This window comes from Plectropomus leopardus, chromosome 2 (genome assembly GCF_026936395.1).
Source record: "Plectropomus leopardus strain MGB_pleo_1.0 chromosome 2, ASM2693639v1, whole genome shotgun sequence".
In the NCBI taxonomy this organism is placed as follows: Eukaryota; Metazoa; Chordata; class Actinopteri; order Perciformes; family Serranidae; genus Plectropomus; species Plectropomus leopardus.
In genome coordinates, this window is record NC_142177.1 from 25157448 (window position 1) to 25178568 (window position 21121).

Genomic DNA, 21121 nt, shown 5'->3' on the forward strand with positions numbered 1-21121 from the left:
ATTCATGAATATATGAATATGTATATTTTGAGATCCATCTGAAAGCAGAAAAGGGAAACAGCTTACTCTGAGACCAGGAGCTCCACCCAGTCCTTTCTCTCCAGACTTGCCGGGCTCACCCTAATCACAACAGAAACAAAATGCAACCGTTAGTCACAGACTCGCTGCTGATTTGCTTGGTCATGCATCTATTTCGAGAGGAGATGGGGTGACTGTGAGGGTGCACATCAAATGGCATGAAATTGTTCAGCAGTACTCCAGGTGTTGAACATACGAACGAGTTTCTATTCTCAATTTAGGGACTTATTTTTTTTAGAAAAGGATAAAACAATCAAAACAGCAAGCAAGTTCAACTGGCCCAAAATGTATTATGATGAAACAGGTGAACTATGTCTCTAACTAGATAACGCCTTTATCTTGATCACAAAGTTTTCTTTTTATAAAAATACTCACAGTTGCGCCCTTGGGTCCAGGGAATCCCATCACACCAGGCTGTCCGCGGGCTCCCTGAGGGCCGGGAGGTCCTGGACGACCGTCCTCACCAGCAGCTCCCTGGTCAAATAAAGTAATGTCATTTATTTACAGAGCACGTTTTAAGTGGAAATAGGCATGTTTTTACTTTGAATTATCAATATGTACTAAATGTTGACTACGCATGTCATGCTAGCTTCTCCACAAGGGTGCTGAATAATTCTCAAAAGTCAGGCTCAGTTTTGGTGAGGGGAAAACAACATGGTTATTTCATAGGGGTTCCTCCCCTTTTCAGACGTGCCCACTTTATGCTGGTCCTATGCAGTCATTTGATTCCCTATAAAGACAATCTGGTAAGAATTGCTTTACCTTGTCAATATGGACTTAAAAGCTGTTTTGAAATTCAAAGTAATTGCATTGACAATATGATTTGAAAAAATACAATTAAACTATTAACTAAAAATCTGGGATTAATCGCAATTTAAAAAAATCATTTGGCAGCACTAGTAATAAGTAGAATATAGCGTTAGAAATCGTGTGGTCATGATAACATATGTGCAGTTGTAAAAATACGAGTCCGATATGTGATAAGGGACAGTGATGGAAAATACTAAATCACACTTGGATATAGACGGGTAGTTGGGTGATTAGGAGTGGAGTCTGACAGAGAAATGTCCAACATGGCCCCAGTGTACGCAATAGTTACTCAATTTGTTGAAATGTCTATTGCTCACCAATTATCTCACCAATATCATGGGTCCTTGAAAATCTTTCAAAATTTTGTCCATGAAAATGTGTGGGATCCCTGGCAAATCAGTATTTTAAGTTTAACAACAAAAATGTATGAATGGCAACAGCTACATGAGTCTACATGAGGAGCCAATCCATCGAAAATAATTCAGAGGTTTCATTAAAGAGATTTGGTGTAAATAATTTTAAAAGGCTTTCAAATCAGATTGGAAATGCTGACAAATAGGAGCACATTGAAGTGGAGACAAATCTACACTCAATCTACAGTGTTTGAGACTTGGTCACTCTAAAAAAATGAGACGCAATGCTTATTTGAAACTCAAACACCGCTGGGGATGAGCCTGGTGGATAATGGTCGGATAAATTTCCTTCAATTCAATTTGATGAAACCACTTATGAGTCATTACGTGATGAGAGCACATTTGATAAAATTACAAGTCTCCCCCTGATTGTTCCGTGTGTAAAATTTTAGAAAGCTCCCAATGCTGAACGAGGATACATGCTGAGTGTGGAAACACACTGTGTGATTATTTTTATTGATTCACAAAGACACATCACAGGCATTACAACAGAAAAAATGTGCACTCACAGAAGGTCCAACTTTGCCTTGAGGACCAGCATCACCGGGGCGTCCAGTCAGACCCTGTCGGAGAGGGAGAACAGAAACATTCAATATCCACAGTTATCACACCTCTATGAAGACACGCAGAAGAAAGGGGGGAACATATGGCACCATGGGAGACTGAATTTACACCTCTGATTGGCCCAGTGTGCCACAAGCAACTGTTCCAACGCCTACTGATGGAAATCTAAAATATGAATGAGATCATATTTAAGGCCGCTGACGTAAATGGGCTCGTTCCACTACAGGCATGTCGTTCAGACTTCCTCTGTGATGATTGCACATGTTTATAACAACCACTTATGTTGCTGTTATGAAATGAAATCCCTCCAGGACAAAGTACAAATGCTGTCATATTAAAACCATGTATCTCCAAAATTGGTGACTAACAGATTAAAGGGTAATTCCACTGAATTTACAGCTAAAGTTAAGATTATTCCTCACTGAGTGTACAACACACACACACACACACACACACACACACACACACACGGAAACAGCTATATAATGTTTTCTGTAGCTCTGGAGAAGCTTAGTCAAGTCTCAGTCTCACAGTTTTCTCAGCTTGAATTTAAAGATTTCTCCACCTATTTTAAATATCAAAGTCTGTTTACAAGTCTTAGGGAGTGCTACTGCATATGTTTAAAAAAAGAAAAGGTAGTGGCAGAAAGGCTGAAAAATGAACTTGTGTCACTTGAGTCAGTGTCAGTTGGGTCTGAAGACTACAAATTTGGAAATGAAACAATTCTGGGGGTGTAAAGTGAGTTTGCTAGTCCGCTCCTCATCACTGAAGCTAGAGGCCTGATGTTATTCTGTCTGCTAATGGCATTTTCACCTAAATCCCATCTCATTACACCTAAATCTCTGACCAAACTGTCTGTAGATGAGTTGCAGCATGAGTAATGTAGCAAGTTTAACAAGGAAAAGGAATGTGCTGAAAAAAAAAAACCAAACCCAAAACTGTCCACCGTGAGTCAAACAATGTCATGTTGCAAAGCTAAATTGGCTTATACTCTTAAGAGAGAGCGTAGACTGCCACCTGGATCTTGAGGTTGTTTATCAGGCAGCTACAATTTAATGGAAAAATTAAATCAGTTGCATTGTTTTATGTAGGATCCAGTGTTTGTTGAAACAAGGGACTAAATCTAGATAGATAAAGATATTTGGGCCTCTGAGGATTCAATTCTAACTCTTTTTCTGAATCTCTTCCTTTTTACTTCACTGGCCACCCCTTTAATTGTTCATTTCTGAGTTAAGGAATGTTCTTATTAATTAAATTAAAATGAACTTAATTAAAAGCTTAAAGACTACTTTCCTTGAAACAGCCTTCAACTGGGCTCCCGGGAGGTCGGCTTATCTTGGAAGCCAATTTCGTATTGGCTAAACAGTGTGATTACATCTGTCACGTGATGTCATGTAGCCCAAAAAGACCTTCCCGTGGCTAAAGAATTGTCAGTAAATCAGTGGATACATTTTTTTGAGGGTCACAAACCCAGCAAGATGATTTGTTTCACTATTGAAATTTGATCCGTATGGTCTGATAACATTTGGAAAAGTCTAGAGGAGCCACATGATTTAATCACTTTATCCCCATTCCAGTTAGTGATGTGTGAGACCAGAAGTAGCGGGCTCGGCTAGTGGAAGTCTCCAGTATGACTGGTCACACAGTGCGGAGGCAGTTTTGCTTATCTGGGTCATTTTATACATGGCAGTTGAATTTTTTGGCTTCATGTGCCAATGAAGAATTGAACGAGGCCCTGCTTCCAGTGCAGTTCATGTCTTGAACACATGAAATTAGACTTTATGGGGATACATGGTTCTCACAGAGCAGCAACGGTTTGGTCAAGCTGAGAATTAAAGTACAACAATAGTTGGGTTTGATGAGGACTGGCTCAGATCTACAGCTAGATAGTGATTTATTACAACAGAATGGATGACATTGTATTGTTTTCACCTGTATAATAATAATAATAATAAACAAAATAAAACAAAGTTAAAAAAGTGTGTTTAAAATGTTAAGATTTATAGGAATTTATCCGAAAATCTTTCTGCATGTTTTGAAGCACACTTCTGTTGATCATCAACAGCCAGATCTGATGTACTAAAAATAAGTAAAGTGCTTACTCTGGCACCGGGCAGACCAGGCTCTCCAGGGCGGCCAGGGTCACCATTGGCACCCTTGGGGCCACTGGCTCCAGAAGGTCCACGCTCACCAGGGGCACCCTGTGTTCGGAGGGAGAGGAAAATAAAATAGTCACTTAGGAGGCGACACTTCAGTTCTCAAACCACAGGGGAAACAGGTTTCTATTTTAACAGTGCTGAGGAGTTTCATTGACCTGCTGGAGATGAGAGGATTAAAGCCTGACAGATTCATTTGGTGCAAAGGAAATTGTGTGAGGAAGATAAGTTAAATGAGATGCTGGCTTTGGTCATATGGGACACGCAGGTCACTGGTGCATGTTGGGGTCCTGAGCTATGCTGCCATCTTGTGGCCAAAAGGTGGAGTTACATGTATCACTGCTGCCTGGAACTGAGCTTCAGCTGAAGTGATGAAGAAGTGGGCTGATGAATTTTACTCTTTGTCCTTCACTGATAATATTTTTCATCATGTAGTTCATTTACTTGTTAGTAAAGGGTGTTGATTTGAGTTCAGTGTGAACCTTGAAGAGTCATGTTATTACACGCCTTGTTGAACTTATATTATCAAAACTTTGTGCAGTTTAGCTTGATTTGAGTTCATTAGGTGAATAATTATTATCCAGAGATCAATGGGGACAACTAAGTCAACAAAAAGCTCTATGAAATCTTTTGTCAAAGTGATGTTGTTTGTTTTTTTGCCCTTAAGTAACTTGAATAATGTCTTTTTCTTTTTAGTAATTCTCAAACTCTTTGTTCTAAATGTTTAACTTCCAAGTATAAAATTGATGTCCACCTCAAATTGTGCTTTTAAATGCTAAATATCTATGGAAACACAGTCTCCCTCTTTGTAAGTAAATTTGCCTCTGAAAGCCATTTTCCTTAACCTCTTAGGTGAAAAAAAACTATATGTCAGTGACACATGTTTGGAGCATTAAGAGCATTTTTAAAATGCAGTTTTTCATTCACCAATACAAAAAATAAATGCATTTCATCACAGAGGCTTTAACCAGCCTCATAAGGTGAACTGAAACACTGGCAAGATACATATGAACATTTTTTTTTAATCAAATGATTTGTGGTGGTTCAAACAGAATTGATATGAATTTAAATTGTATGGAAATACACTTGTAAAGCTCATTCTTTCATCATAAAAAATACTGTACATTATATAAGCTATAACTGGCACAACTCATAATTTCTAGCTGTATCAGAAATGCTTCTATGAACTCAAGTATGTCTTAAAATCTTGTCTGCACCTTAAAAAAACAGGGCTTTGTCAACTTCTTGTCTCAAATGTTTTCTTTTAACAACTAATACTAGATATTAACTACATGAGAGTCGATAGAATTGTCACTACTGCTTGCATTTTAAAGTTGCCTTAAGGTGGAAATGTTCAGTTTTTGGGGACTTCTTGACCAGTTTGTTAAAATGGTGAGTTGGTCACATGCTGGGGATCAGCTGCAACTGATAAAAAGAAAAATTCCACCCTATTCTACAAAAGGCTCAATTCCTGCTGAGCCTTAAAGCTGTGTAAATGTGGATTCATTTTCTGGAAAAGAGGGGGAACCTACAGTTCTGAATAGCGGCCAGTTTGAAGCCCAGAGAACGACGACTCTGCTCTTTAAAGTGCTTCAGCAGAATTATGTCTTTTCTCAAATTCTGCAAAGACTTAACATTGTAAGATGGATTTGTAGGTTGTGACTACACTTAAGTCCTGGAAAAGTGACTTCCTTATCTTCTCCATGGTTAGATTTGAAGGTTATGGAGTGAAATTGAATTACAATTTATGGTGACGTGATATTTAAGCAGTATGAGTTTTACAGCATGTGACAACATTGTGATTGGGTGATACAGAAATGTTATTCTCTCACTGCAGCAGTCAGAAATAGATACAAAAACAACAATAACAACAAGAGTATTGGAAAAAGGCTCTGTTAACAGCCAGTTCCAAATGCAATATGCAGCAGATGGGAGTGTGTTAATTGTCTGTTTCACAGATTTACACCCGTGACTATTGACGCATCCGCTGCATACATCCCCTTATCTTATTCTTCCTCTGCCAGGTCTGTTTCCTCTGAATACGTTCGTGTTTATTTTCTCTCTCAGAGCAGATTCTCTGTTCCAGCATTCCTCTCAGGAGCAAGTGTAACTGTGATGATACTCACTTTGGGACCAGCCAGACCGTCTTGACCAGGGAAACCGCGGTTACCGGGGGCTCCCTACAGAACACAGAGCCACAGTCAAGGTTATGATTATAACAACAATATCCAAGTCTCTGAATCTCATTGTTGTGGTGCTTAAAACACATTCCCAGGTGATGACCAGCAAAATAAGGTTCATTAAAAATCTTGTTTTATTAAAATTAAAATTTGATTTGAATTATCCTTATTAAAAATGTAGAAACAGCTTTACTCTCTCCAGTACGTTCTCCAAATGTGTAATATACACACCTATGAAGTCATGGATTCAACAGAGCAGAAAACATTCATGTACAAATTTTGTGGGTCAAAAACTTAATAAATGGGGCCATTCCATGTGTATGTTAAAAGATCTACAACATTCAATTAACACCTGTTAACCTACTGATCGAGCTGCTTTGGCAAAGTGTTGCCAAGCAGCATACATTTACCTAAGCTATAAAATAACTTATTTTTAAGCAGTTATTTTCGGACTTACTCTCTCTCCAGGAGGTCCAAGTGGTCCAGCAGCACCAGGCTCACCCCTGGGTCCTCTCTTGCCTTCCTCTCCTTGTGGGCCAGGAGCTCCCTGAACACCAGCTGGTCCCTGGAAAACACATCCGCAACACACCGCGTTATTACAGAGAGAAAGACATCCAACAAATAAAGATATTAAATATAAGGTAAGAACTATAATAACAGCTTAATGTATATTACTACTTTCACAACAAAGGTACAAAGTGCTTTACAATAAGAACAAACATGAAGCTGTCCAACTTACAAAACAGGATAATTTTTTAAAAAAATTAAATAATTAAAACCATCAGTTAAGAAAAAGCCAAATAAAAAGTGAGTTTTAAAAAGAGTGACTATTTGTAACTATTGTATGCTCAAACATTAGCACAAGGAAACCTATTTCATCATTACCTCATTACCTTCTATATTAATGACTTATTTTCTGGCTGGATATAGTGTTTAGAGTGGATATCAGCGTTTAGATTTAGCTGAATAGTTGCCTGTGTCAGACCTTTTGAATACGCCCACTCTAACAAGTTGATTGATTACATAGACAGCATGTCATCTCAATAACACCTGACACTGTAGTTTATTTTACTTTGTTCCGCTCCAATCTTAAGATCTCGGCAGAACCAGTATGTTGGCATACTGGTTTTGTCTTAAAAGTATGTTCAAGTAGGTTGGCATATCGAAGTTGTCTTAAAATGACTGTATATGGATATGTTGGTCCCTATTGATTGATTCAGAAAAATTCAGTTAAAAAGGAGACAGTGTCAGACTGAAGATGGAAAGTAACGATTGAACAGTTCTGTCTGATGTCAGACCAGATGAACAAGTGAAAAATCAGGGAATACTCACAATTTCTCCTTTGGGTCCAGCCTCTCCCTTGAACCCTGGGATACCTGGGTCTCCCTGAACAATAATGGATAGACAGACAAAAGAGAGAGAGAGAAAGAGGTTGTTATCTTGTTCTCTGTGCCATGTTATTATTTGGCGTAATCAATTAGCAGCAGATTGCAAACTGGTACTGAACTTGGACCTAAAACATTTCCGCTCAGCTCCAATTAAAGGGGCTATCTGTGGTTAATGGATGATTCAGTACATACAGATGTTCCTTTGGGCCCGAGAGGTCCAGTTGCTCCCTGAGGCCCAGGAGGCCCACGAGGTCCAGGGAAACCAGGAGCACCAGCGATACCAGGAGCACCCTGCAGAGGAAGAGACATGATGTCAGAAATGTACTTTTACTGGTATAAACACGAACATACTGGCCCATTGTTTGTGGACTGGTCTAAATTCAGCCTTATAGAAGCATCAGTGACACCTGTGGCTATAGTACAACTAAACTCAAACTGATGTTTGACTTATGCAGTGAAGAGGACTCACATTTTTTCAAGATGCAATAGAAAGCTTAATGGAAAAAAAATATATAATTGGATTGCCTCTGATTCTAGCTGTCGAGTTTTTCATAATTTATGTGCCAGCCCAGTTTTGCCAAGAGTCTATAGTTTATTGATCTGAAATGTGTTGAGATTTCAAATACTGTACAATATACCTGGCCTTCTGTATTTTTAAAAGTTACTGTATTAGACATACAACTTTTGCAAACAGCACTTTTTATGTTGAGAGCATGAAGGGCTTTCCATGGAGAGCATAAAAGAAATAACAAATGTCAAATGAAATAAATTTACAAATCATCCAAAAGGCAGAACAAGTTGAACTATAACAATAAACTTCAAAATCAGGTAGTTGCATCAAGGAGCTGTTTTATGTAAGAAAAAATGAACTGTCAGGCAAAAAGGCAAGTCTGTAAAAATGTGTCGTAGGACAGGAATGAAAAGCCAAGCCAGTGTCTGGCAAACAAATACTAACTGGAAGTTACATTTGATTCCTTATTTAGGAGAAAACAGTAAAATTTTGAAATGGATTCTAAAAGAAATTGGTAACCAGTGTAGGAAGGCTAAAAATTTTGTGATGTGCAAAGACATTTGGTCTTTGTCAGACATGTTTGTGTTATGTCCAAAGTGTAGCTCACTGTCAAATATAACACCCAGTGGCAGTGCCCTTAATATCTGAGATAAGGGAGACCAAGCAGCTGCTCTGGGCCACTGATGAGCGCAACTGAGCAGATTGAAATACAGACAAATGAGAGTATTAAACTCACAGCTGATCCTTTGGCTCCAGGGATACCATCAGTACCAGGGTTTCCCTGTGCAGAAAAAGAGACAAAGCAAGTTAACGCACTTTCATCATCATAACTAGCTCAGTTCAGCTCTAATTCAGTTAATGATCTGAGAGTGATTGATCGACAGTGTTAAAAAAATGTCATCAACAGCCTTTTTACAGATCAACAAATAATACTTAGCATGGTTGGGTATGTTAAAAAGTGTTGTTAAAAACGAATTATGGTTGTTTACAAGACCATTGAATGGCTTCAAAACATGTGTTTCATGAAATTTAGATGCCAACAAGTGTGTCTTTTTAAGTGAGGTTCTGCTAAAGGTTCTCCCTTTTAAATCTGTGTGTACTGCATCACTTACAGAAGCGCCAGAGGGTCCGGGTGATCCGGGGGTGCCAGACTCTCCACGGGGTCCCTGAGCACCCTCAGGTCCGCGAGCACCAGTAGGACCGGCTTCTCCCTGGTTAGCAAAAGAGAAAAAAAACAAGCGAGATGACAATTAATTACCACATGTGTAAACATCTTGGTAAGTTTAAGTACATAGTAATTGGTAATCAGATAAAACAAAACAGAGAAATCCTACAGAAAACAAACTTAAACTGAATTTATTTTTTATGGCATATGTACACAGCCCTAAAAGTAGGAATACACCAAGGTATTGCAAATGTGTATTTCAAATGACAACTTTTGCTAAAAAAATAGCTTAAAGTGTTTAAAGAAGAAAATTTAAAGAAAATTTACATTTAAAGATGAAAATTGTAAAAAAAAACCCCAAAAAACAAACAAACATGATTTCTTAGTAAGACCTAATATCTATAATCGAAAAACAATAAAATTGTTGCAAGACATAAATCACAGAGAATCTGAACAGATAGATGTGAAAACTGGGTATAAATTCAAAGATCTCTTATATTATAAAAAAGTGAAGAGCAGCCTGAGAATAACAAACTTAAACTCTGAATTAGCTCACTTTGGCTGTATAGTGGGTACTTTTCTGTTTACTCTTTAAGTAGGCTACATTTTGCTAAATATTATGTACTTTTAAAGGTATTGTCCAGTATATATGAGATGGGAGGGGGTGGTGCATGTTAGATATTTTTGTAAGCGCTAGGAAGGATTTTGTGTTTCTTTATTTTGGCTTAGGGGAGGGACATACAACTTTCATGACAGTATGTTGTATTAGTTTTTACTGCAGAGTTTTAAAGGAAACATGCATTTTTTTCATCGCCCAATATACACCATATATCAGAAACTGCAGTAACAGAAATAATCGTTGACAGCTTCTGTACATTATTCCATGTCTCATTTAAAATTTGGTGAAAAATAAACCAGCATGCACAAGAGTGAAAAACATTTTTTTTCAACATGGTTTTGTCTTAAACTTTAAATTTCTAATGTTAAAAGTAACATCAATGATAAAATACGGATATGTTTTAAAGTCAAATAACTGTTGATGGTGGAGGGCAGCTCATGCTCATTTTCTCAAAGGCACTCAGGGAGGCTCAAGGAAAAATATTTGTAGCTTCGAGGAGTGTCAAAAAACAAAAAAAAATAAACAAACAAAACAAAAAAACACACACTAAAACCACGTCCTCCACTGACAAATAAAGAACAGTCCCTAAAGTAGCTTAAGGTTTTAAATTCTCTTTACTTGCAACACATTAATTTAAAATTGTGATATATACAAAAAGATCGGAATACTTTTTTTTTTTTTTAAAAAAACAAACCATCCCCGTCAGTTTATTAACAGGAAATACTCATCAATCAATTTCCTGCTGCGATCACGACACGGCACACGCACGTTAGCGATCAAACGTTACCTGAAATGCCGCTTCAAGCAGGTAAAGGTGAGGGGGACACACATACCGACAGGTCAACAAACTAAGACACCACACCGACTTAAACGTTACTGCAAACCGAGTTTTCCTGTTTGTTTACAGCTCGGGGACGATCCAACTTTGACCAGATGACTTCCTCTTCATTGAGATCTCTACTTCACTTCACCAAACTGCGTAAGTACATTTTCTGCTTCCTATAACATTAAACGCAGAGCTCATGAGTGGATGGCTGTTTTGCTGGAGTTTGAGTGTTTGTGTGTATATTATTGCTCTGTTTTGGGTTGCTGCTGGTTGCTAATTTCTGGCCTTGCTTGGCTCCTTGTTGTTGTTTGCTGTGTGCGTGGTGAAGCTGTCATGCTGTTTGTTGTCAGTGATGATATGTGTTGGTTTGTTGCATGTTTCCTCCTTGTTGTTGTTGTTGTTTTGAGGAGTTAGACATCGCACTGTTGTCTTACACAGCCCATCACTCACAGGCCTGATTATTCTCTGTGTAGTGGCTTAACACGTAACTACATGTCTTGTGTCGCATAAATACTTTTCTTCACACTCCTCATTTATAAAGCGGAGATACAATAGTCTATATTTCAACTCTAAAGAGTTTTATTTCACATCTTGCTTTATTTCTCTTAACATATTTATCGCATTTGAACTGTGTTGTTTTTGCGCTGCTGTTGCACTCATCGCTTTAAGCTGTTTTGTCATCTGCTGTTTCATAATAAGAAATTACCTGCTACCAAGTGTATGTTAATAAGTGTCTCCTTCTTAGCCTGCTGATGAATTTAGCTCCATCTATGACACAAAATATATAAACTCTCTACATACATATCAAATAATAATTGGTGAATAGGCTGCTTAAAATTAATTTATAAATTGCAAGTTGCCTGGCTTAATTTAACAAAAAACAAAACAGGATACAAACCATAACTCAGAAACAGATTTTTAGAGTTTAATGCTGATGAAATAGTCGCAATTAAAGGTTCAGTTGATTCTAATCCAATACACAAAATAAATACAGTTTATATCGCAGAGATGCTCACCTTTCTTTTCCCTGTGCCTCTTTCTCAAGAAAACAGGAGGCCAGAGACCAGATAGAAAACAAACATTAATCATTATTTTCTAAAAATAATTTTCGGGGCCCCTGCCAAGGGCTTGAGGGATCCTCACTGGCCCCCTATTTTAGTAAAAAAAGCTCTATTTTAATGCTACTTTATGCACTCTAGCATCTTTTTTACATTCAAAGTACAAAAAATATGAATAAGTGAATTCAATCAAATCAATGTGAAATTGAAAACGGTCGGGCTCGGTTTGGCTCTGTGTTATTTCTCCTCAGTCAGCCAGCTGTTGTGTATGCTTTAAAAAAAAAGACACAAATTGGCACTGACACACAACACTATGCTAGCTAATCTTTATGCCACAGAGCTACACCATAACAGTAATGAAATTTAAATAATATTGGAGATATTATTGTAGCTTGTAAAGCAGCACTGACAGGAGGGATAGATTTTATCAGGTGTTGAATTTGAATGTGAAAAACTTTTCTCCAGATTTAAAGACTACACCTTTAAGTGGACAAAATACTGTAATGACTGTCTTTTCAATGCTGCCACAAAGTTTCTTCTCCAGAGCCAGGTGCATAATGTCTTGCAGACCTTCTGGTTAAGTAGCCTATAAAAATAAGACTTGGACCATTCAGAGGTCGATAATTCAAGTCCCGGCCTCCCTGTGGACAGTAGCCAGACGTTTTGGTGTGCAGCTTTTTCAGTATGTCGGTGAATGGAATTCCTGTGCTATTAGACTTCACAGACTCAGTAGTATGACATAGGAGTGTTTGCAAAAGTGGTGATGTAGTCATTGAATTGTTCATTTCCCTAAGCACACTGTCCGTGCCTGTGTTTTACTGGCTCAGAAGCTAAGGTGAAATGTGGGTCAGAGAAAGGACATCTAGATTATAGTATTATATGTATTAAAGAGGGAGATGTATCTTATTGGTGTGAAAAGTGAAGCTGGTGTGGAATTGCCTCAAATCTGCTTTATTTTTAGTGGCCAGCAGGATGTGACTCAACTGATTGCAAAAATGAGCCTGACTGCATCTAAGCGCAAAAATGACCCTACTTTTCACATGATTTATTACCTCAGAAAACACTTTCCTAAAGAGTTTATGGTCTCACTAGTTTCAAGTCTTTTACAATACAACATGATGCTCATTTTGTGAAATTATGGTCCCATATAGAGTGAAATAGACAATAAAGCAGGGTATGCCTCCAGGGCATGGCTACTATGTTGCTAGCTTGGTGGTGTCCCTTTCTTTCCCAGTAAGATCCCCCCATTGCTCCTCCACAGCTCTCATTTTAATATGGTCAAGAAAACAAGATAGTGACAGCTAAAATGCCTAACTTGATACTTGATACTTCATACTGGTAGTCCACAAACCAATCTGGGGTTAAGATTAGCTCAGACCAAAAGATTTTTAAATTCTTAACTGATGTTAACAAATTGAGAGACTCCATACTGAACAAAGTTTAGTGATTAATTTAAGAGTTTTATTCTTACAGTGTGTTGACAGCAACTATTTGACCAAAACAAATTCTCTATATTGACTGCTAATTGAGGTGCTTGTCTTGTTGTTTAGCAAAATTTTTCACTTGAAATACACATTAACAATACCTTGGTGTATTCCTACTTTTAGGGTTGTGTATATATGCCATAAAAAATAAATTCAGTTAAAGTTTGTTTTCTGTAGGATTTCTCGTAGTCAAGCAGTTATTAAAATTGAAGCACAGACGGTACTCATTTATCGAGGACTGATGTGAATAGCCATTGTATGTGTGTGTGTGTGTGTGTGTGTGTGTGTGTGTGTGTTTTAAGTTGCAGTACCCATTAATGACACATCTTGTCAGACACTTGGATAAAAACAGAGATGGCTTAAATGCTACCTGGATGTAACACGAAGGGACAGCCCAGTTTAAATAGGAGCTCTCTATTTTTGCTGCAAATTATGACTCGCTTGTTCTCGGGGTTTCCTCTTCACAATGGGATAATTAATAGGTTCAATATTTACGATATCAAATCTGTGTGGCCAGGATGGACTTTTAAACAGATTGGGGATGTAAAAAAATCCTTAAACGAGCCTCACGCCACAGGACAATCTGGCATGACAATCTTGGGACTCATAAAAAAATTGGGCCTTCGCCCAGAATCAGCTTGATTCTTGTCTCTTCAGCTTGTATTTTTTCTGTTCAGGAGCAGGGTTTATTCAGTTTAAGTTCAGATAAGTGTTGTTTTTGTCTTGCTAGCTTTTTACTGTGTTAGTCTTGAGTCCTGTTTATACGGCAAAGCCTTGCTCATAATGTCCAGAGAGAAAAAAAGACTGAAACGAGGCTGTACTTCATGAGCTCTCAGGCTCCTGAAGGTAGAACACAATAACGTTATATGAGAGTTTTAATAGCCTCACCATGGGACACTTCCTTGAATATTATAAAGTCACACAAAGACGCACATTCACACACGAGTTCACAGGCTCTCCTGCAGACAAACTTAAAGCGTTTATAGATGTAAGTTGATACGACACAGAAACACACACACAGATGCACATTTTCACATCTTGAGCGTAGCTTGCTTTGATTACTTCAAGGGAAACTCCTGGATTTTGTAAAGAGATACTCTATTTGTAATTCCTATAAGATTTCCCAAAGTATCAAGGGGCCTGCAGAAGAAAGCAAACCACCAGCTCTGGGCCCTCGAGCACAGAGCTGAGCCTGTCTGCCAGCGCAGGAGGAATAAATCAGATGCAAAGCAGAGAGAGAAAGAAGAAAAAGACAGTAAGAGGGGAGTGAGAGAGGGAGAGTAACACTTTAAACCCCCCCTCCTCCCTAATTTTCCACACAGATGGAAGCTTAAAGCACTTTTCAATGCAGAGCAGCCGTCTCAGATTTCACTTAAGCATTTCAACTAGTCCCCATAAAAATCCTCCCTGAGCTATGCGCCGCCATTTTCTGAGATATTAACTTTTTTGATTGGATTCAGGGAAGTCCGATTATAACCACACAGAATTCACAACACTCCAGTTTTGCACCTGATATACACACATTTATTTATTTATTTTGTAGAGAAAAAGAAGTAAGTAGTAAAGTACGAAGGTGGTTAGTTTTCTTATAGAAAGAAAGGGACAGATACAGACAGGTACTGAGCCTCATGAACAGAAAACAAACCACAACAAAAGCGAAGATGAGGAGAGGGTGACTTACCTTTGAACCAGGAGAGCCAGGGAAACCTGGAGCTCCAGAGGGACCGACGGGGCCCTAGAGAGAGGGAAAAACAGGCTGTCAGCTCAGCTATTAATAACTGACACATCCAAGTATAGAGAGTACTATTGTACTGCACAGAGTGTTGTGTGTGAAGATGTGAGGATGGATTTTATACACAGTATTTCTCACTTAATCTCAAAGGATGAAAATTAAATGAGACTGAAATTATACTTACTGGGGGACCAGCAGGACCGGGCAAACCATCATTTCCACGGGCGCCCTGAAATAAAGACATTATCAGCTCATGGCCCCTAATTTCAGACCACTGTTACAGGAAAGTACATTTTTACACCTGACGTACTGAGCTTAAATCCTCTGAATTACAGCACAATTGTTATAAAAGACAACCAAAGTGAAGTGATCCTCAATCAGGGGCTTGGGGACCTCCAGGGGTTGTCAAGGGAGTTCAAGGGGGTCCCCAGAAAAATAGCTAATAGTTTATGTTCACTGTTTTATTTATTATAGAAGTAAGACCAATGTCAGTAAGAGTCCTAAGCAGGATTAGTAGTGGTAGCATTAGTTGAACTAGTACCAGTACCAGTACCTGGTACCTTTCTGTGGTACTTTGTAATACCAACATTGTAATTTCTGAACAAGCTGAAGGGGTGATGTAGTAGACTATAATGCAATTCTGCTCTTCTGAACTTTTCTAATCACTGATAGAGCTTATCTCCTGTCTCTGTCAGTTTGCTTATTTGCGTGTGTGAGAATATGTGTGTCTTGTAGTGATACTAGGCTATTGCTAAAATAATATAAAAAAATAATAATAATTAGACCAGATGATGTAAATATCGCAGCAGACCAGTGCTGCTGCAATAGTTTTGGCTTGTTGGAAAGCCTACAGAGCAGCTTTGTCACTTTGGGGTGATGCTGTCTTGGCTTGAACCCGGCGGCTCTGTGGAGCTCTGTGGCAGGGCTCGGAGCTCACTGAATGGTTTTTAGGCTTCAGGTCACTTTTTGGCACTTCTGCTTACTGTCTGAACCCAGCATACTAACCAAGATGCCCTCTCATATCAAAGTTTGGCAGTAATGGATTAATGTGAATTGGTATTTAGTCAGTACCCTTAAAAATACCAAGTACGGTACCCAACCCTTGGCCTACTCATTATAGTGACTATTCTGCTCATAGGTTTTACTTACTCCGCGGGTATTTCCTCAACTGTAGTTGACATCTGCAGAATGGTGGTCTTAATTATAAATAACAATCTAAATCTGTTAAGATCAAAGTCCCTAAAGTGTCATCCAATCAAATGATGGTCAGTGAACTAATGTGGGTCCTTGACAGGAACAAGGTGGAGGGCCACTGATCTAATCTATCTGTTGTGAATCAGATATGTTTTAGATAAAAAGCTGACACTCACAGCGACCCCACTGGGTCCAGGACGGCCTCTCTCGCCAGGCAAACCACGAGGTCCCTGTGTAGGTCAGGGAGAGGAGAAAAAACCTTAACAATCAGTTAACCATTATAATGGACGCTATATTTGTACACCTTTTACGTTTTGATGTGTTACGGTGTGTAGAATTACACACCATTGGTCCAGGAGCGCCATTCTCTCCGGGAGCACCAGCCTCACCCTAAAGACAGGAAGGAATATTTTAATGAGTTATCTTTGCAACAACTACTCTTCCTGAACTCAATGAGAAATCATCTCAGACCAACTGATACTGATATTGTTGTATTTTGATAAACCCTCTCTACTTGGGTCAACACAAACATACGCAAACAGTGGGGTGGACGGTGCCTTAATTAACCAGAAAACAGTGGGTACACACACAGAATAAAATCCTACCTTAGACCCAACAGCTCCAGTCTCTCCCTTTGCACCATCAAGACCTGGATAGCCCTAAATGAAAGAGCAGAGAGTTAGGAAAACAATTAACAACCAACACATTTTCCTAAAAATCATTAACAGAAAAGCGAACTCACTCTGTGTCCCTTGATGCCAGGCAGACCAGGAGTTCCTGGGAATCCACGAGCTCCCTATGATGCAAGTAGGAGAGACGATGCAGGAGATTAATATACACTCAGAACACAATGAGACGTTCAGTGACTGCTGTTTTAATGTCCAATCAAGATGTCCCATTATGGTTTGAGTGGTTCCAAAATGGAAGTTGTGCTCTTCCTGAGCATCCTAGCAACATCAAAATACGATCAAATAATAAACTGACATTGACTGAGACAGGATTCAGACTGTGGTCTCCTGGGGGAATGCTCTGTGCTTTATCCATTCATGCACCCCAACTTTCTAAGGGAAATTTGCCATGAATTACACCGTATCACCTGACTTTCTGCTGAGAACCCCTGAAGGCTGCTCCTCCCATCTGGGATCAAAAACAGTTTGGATAAAGACGTTTGGCTCTAACAAAGACCACAGGCTTAAAACAATAACAATAACACTGATTGGGAACCAGCACCAAAGAAAACAGGATAGATCCCCCCCCCACATAAGTTAATTAAGTTTTAATAAATTTCAAAGCAGTTATGTCCATCAGATTTTCAATTAAAATGCACTTTTAAGGTCCCATACTCTGACTAATTTTGGCCTCATGGGATCTTCAGACCAAAAAGAAAAGTGCTCTGATTCTTAACTTAAGATGGTCCATCTGCAAATCATAACAAAATTATCAGTAAAGTAATTTACAGATATAAACTCTCTAATCACAGTATAGAAAGACTCAGTCTATACAGAGGTCATTCATGTCTGTCAGTTATGAAAGCTGCTTTACTGTATAATAGACGTAAAAGTGCTCTGGCAGTTTGAGTTGATATTTGTTATTTTGAAGTGGCAGCATCACTATAACTGCATGTGATGTCCATTTTAGAAAAAGTCCAGCCTGTTATCAGGCTTGTTGCTGGCCGCCAGAGAGACAAACAAAACTCTCAGTAAAAAAAGTCAGACTATCTTTAGTAAACAGCTCAGCGCTTTAAAAACAATCAGAATCAATCAACAGCCTGTGAAATCTCACCTGAGGTCCAGGAGGTCCACGGTCACCTGGTTTTCCTGCTTTGCCAGCCTCACCCTAAAACAGAAACAGAATATTATTAAAAATAACCAATTTCGCCTTTCTGGGCAGAATTTCACAAAGTATTAAAAAGCATACTCAATACTGATCTGCCCTTGCAATTTTCTACACTTTGCTGATGCTGATTTTCAGGCAAAGTGCCCTGATAAATATATGTTTGGTATTTTGATTTTCACTCACAAAAAAGGTGCTGGTTACTTTCTGAATCCCTCACAATACATGAGTGAATGGATAAAGTAAATCTTATTTATGTAATGGAAAAGATTACTTTCTGCCTTTGCCCTCAGAAAAATGTGTTCTTTGGGCTCTAAACCAGGTGGGTGAAAGTCATATGACTGTTACAGCCAGATTTTGTGGAGGTATGACATAAATGACTCTATTGAGTTGTTTTACTCTGACTGCTATTCTACTTTTTTTCTTAAGTCTCCTCCTGACATATTTTACAGAGCTTTTATATGAAACACTTTGTCTCTCAAAAATTGTACAAAGTTCTTGAATTTTGGAAAATCTGATCAGCAGGGGGAATTTAGCTGTGTCCATTAACTGCTGTCTGAAAAAAAGTGACAAAAAACAATTCCTAACTTTCTTGTAGGGTGTCTGTTTTAATAAACAAAATTCAGTACAGTAGATTTACAGTAGTTGATGTGATGCTGACAGTGTGCGCTCCTAGTGGACACACTGTGTCATGTCATGTCTGCTGCCATCATGTGGCGAAATTTAGGAATTACATTTTGAAGTCTGCTCTCTGTGTCCGATAACTACCAGTAAATGTGCCAATCGGCTTTAGAATTAGAAGCAAAGAGAAATTAATACAAAAGATGTTAAAGATCCATCCAGTAATGCACCACTAGCGCTGTGTTTATTCACAATAACCAGATACAAAAGTAATTAGGCAAGGCCGTTTCTATGTGGGATTGATAAAGTCTGCTAAGCAATATATAATCTACACTAGGTACACAATGCAGTATTTTCTTAAAAAATAATACTCACACAGAAGTAATCTCTCACAATCATCACTTGTGACCTACTAGAATTATGTTGCGGTGTATTTATCTGCACAGATTCTGTATTTCTTATTATTTCGCCGTGTTTGGGACGTTCTGAGCGCAGCACGCAAGTGAAGTGCAGACTTTAAAGAAAGGAGGCTACAAAAGGCCAGACCATGGGCAGCATGTATCAAAGAGGACACTAATAAAATTGTAGTCACTGTGCCAGAATATTTACATATTTGCATATTTTAAAAGCCCTGATATTTAAAGGCTGCAATTTTATGCTAAAAAAAGACCAAAAGATGTTGCAAATAAAATTCAGAACTAAAGGCCAGGAAATGTCAGAGCAGTCAGAGAAGTGAGCTAGAATAATTCAGTTGTTCAGTTGAGCAATATTTTTACATGAGGAGCTAATAGACGGCAACAAGACTATACACTATACTCTTAATAATAAAAAACAACTAATAACAAACAATAAACAAAATAAAAATATAATCATGTAAATAGAAAAATTAAACATCTCCTCAAGGATTAATAAGATATATCTTCTTAAGTAGATGAATATGTCTCAAAAGATCAAGAATGGGAAACAAATTCTCAGTGTAGATCACCTACAGAATGATAATCACAGTATTTCTCTATGTAGAGTCAGAAAACACCACAAGAGCATTTATTTCTCCATTTTTTAAAGATAAATTTAGAGCACAATCATCAAAGATGTCAATATCGTATTAATCCCAGAATAGATGATATGGGGACAGTAGCTAATCTTCACTGTCAGAGTTGTCAGAGCTTCTACTTGTTGTGAATATATTTCCAGTGTTATGAGGTTGTGACAGGCGCACTTACATCATCTCCGGGTTTTCCAGAAGGTCCAGGGGGGCCACGGGGACCCATGGGGCCCTATTAGTAAAGAGAAAACAAGCAAAGGTGAGACACAAAATCCCATTCATGACCAACAGAGGGCAACGTTACACAGTTTAGACTCATTATTCTTAGCATGTGGGGACAACTCCTGCTCTCTTTCACTTTGCACTCGCCCTTTGTTAAACTTGCTCACATAAAGTGCCACTACTGGTGCATTTACTACTGTTAATCAAAAACAGATATGACACATTAATCAAAATATTGTTATCTTGCTAATATGATACACACTTTGCTTTCTTATTAACTTGATCATCTGTTTGTATAAAGTCACATAAAATAAATTTACACTCCTAAACAGTAATGAGGGTATTAAGATTCTTGATGACAATATTTTCAGTAAGCAGATAAATCAGCAGGTTTTATAGGCAAGATAAGAGGGAACAAATACTTTATCAAAAATCTTTAGTGCAAAGTTCAGATATTTCCGTCTTTCTCTCTGCCAGTTTCAAATCTGTCTTTGTCTAAGCAAACAAATACTTCTAATTGCTAATGTTGATGAAAACACTGGCCTGCAACACTATAAGGGAGGTCATATCGAGAATACCAGTCTGATTTAGCCAATTAAAAGGATATTGTTGGGTTTTCTGCTCTTGTGATTTCAAAGGCTAATATCAGCTCTCTTCACCAACACTTCTCTGACCCCTCTACAACTGTCAGGTTATTTTCTGGAAAAAGGCTTGATTTTAATCATACATAATGATGTACTGGAACGCTTTAAAAAGAGCAGGCACCTCAGAGGCTGCATAACTCCACAGGAGCAGATTAACACAGCAGTGACCCTGCATTGTCTACCTGCTGAGGGGACGGGAAGAGCAGGGGAGGGTGGGTATGATCTCTGGAAGCTTCTCTAGGGATTGAGTCAAGATAGAGGGCAGAGCCAGGCCAGCAAAAGGGAGAAAATCAAAAGTAAGACTTGTAAGAAGAACAGAAAATGAAAAGTAAATAAAATAAGTTCGGTCTTTTGTCAGAGATGAGTTTTTTGATGGTTCAGGGAAATATAATAGAGCAGGGGAGGTACAGTCAACATCAGAAAGTGTGAGAAGAAAGTTAAAGACAGTCATGAGAAAAATGCAAGTTTGTTCCCCACAAAGCAGTGACTACAACAATTAGATGTCAGTTTTGAGTTTGAGACGTGAGCATTGACTGAAGCAGGTTGTAAATGTTGAAACTGAAGGAGCTGTCTGGTCA

At 38.4% G+C, this 21121-nt stretch overlaps 2 protein-coding genes across 7 annotated transcripts in view; one reads left to right on the forward strand and one right to left on the reverse strand.

Moving 5' to 3' along the window:
• col2a1b (collagen, type II, alpha 1b) overlaps positions 1–21121 on the reverse strand; it is a 65082-nt gene that overhangs the window by 26542 nt on the left and 17419 nt on the right. For both annotated transcript variants that reach the window (XM_042506010.2, XM_042506001.2), the window contains 18 exons: positions 19856–19909; positions 17961–18014; positions 16921–16974; positions 16784–16837; positions 16524–16568; positions 16355–16408; positions 15169–15213; positions 14934–14987; positions 9213–9311; positions 8837–8881; positions 7782–7880; positions 7534–7587; positions 6659–6766; positions 6148–6201; positions 3968–4066; positions 1811–1864; positions 454–552; positions 67–120 (listed from right to left, as the gene is read on the reverse strand). In XM_042506010.2, the coding sequence (XP_042361944.2) occupies positions 67–120; positions 454–552; positions 1811–1864; positions 3968–4066; positions 6148–6201; positions 6659–6766; positions 7534–7587; positions 7782–7880; positions 8837–8881; positions 9213–9311; positions 14934–14987; positions 15169–15213; positions 16355–16408; positions 16524–16568; positions 16784–16837; positions 16921–16974; positions 17961–18014; positions 19856–19909 (1179 nt within the window). The remainder of the gene's footprint in view (positions 1–66; positions 121–453; positions 553–1810; positions 1865–3967; positions 4067–6147; positions 6202–6658; positions 6767–7533; positions 7588–7781; positions 7881–8836; positions 8882–9212; positions 9312–14933; positions 14988–15168; positions 15214–16354; positions 16409–16523; positions 16569–16783; positions 16838–16920; positions 16975–17960; positions 18015–19855; positions 19910–21121) is intronic.
• Positions 9219–21121, forward strand: part of LOC148190220 (uncharacterized) — an 85575-nt gene continuing 73672 nt past the window's right edge. For 3 of the 5 annotated variants that reach the window (XM_088089160.1, XM_088089172.1, XM_088089171.1), the window contains exons 1-2: positions 9219–9377; positions 10792–10863. In XM_088089160.1, coding sequence (XP_087945286.1) covers positions 9344–9377; positions 10792–10863 — 106 coding nt within the window. In that variant the 5' untranslated portion in view covers positions 9219–9343. Of the gene's footprint in view, positions 9378–10639; positions 10699–10791; positions 10864–21121 lie in introns of those variants that run through there. The other 2 variants (XM_088089165.1, XM_088089170.1) reach the window with 2 other exon arrangements.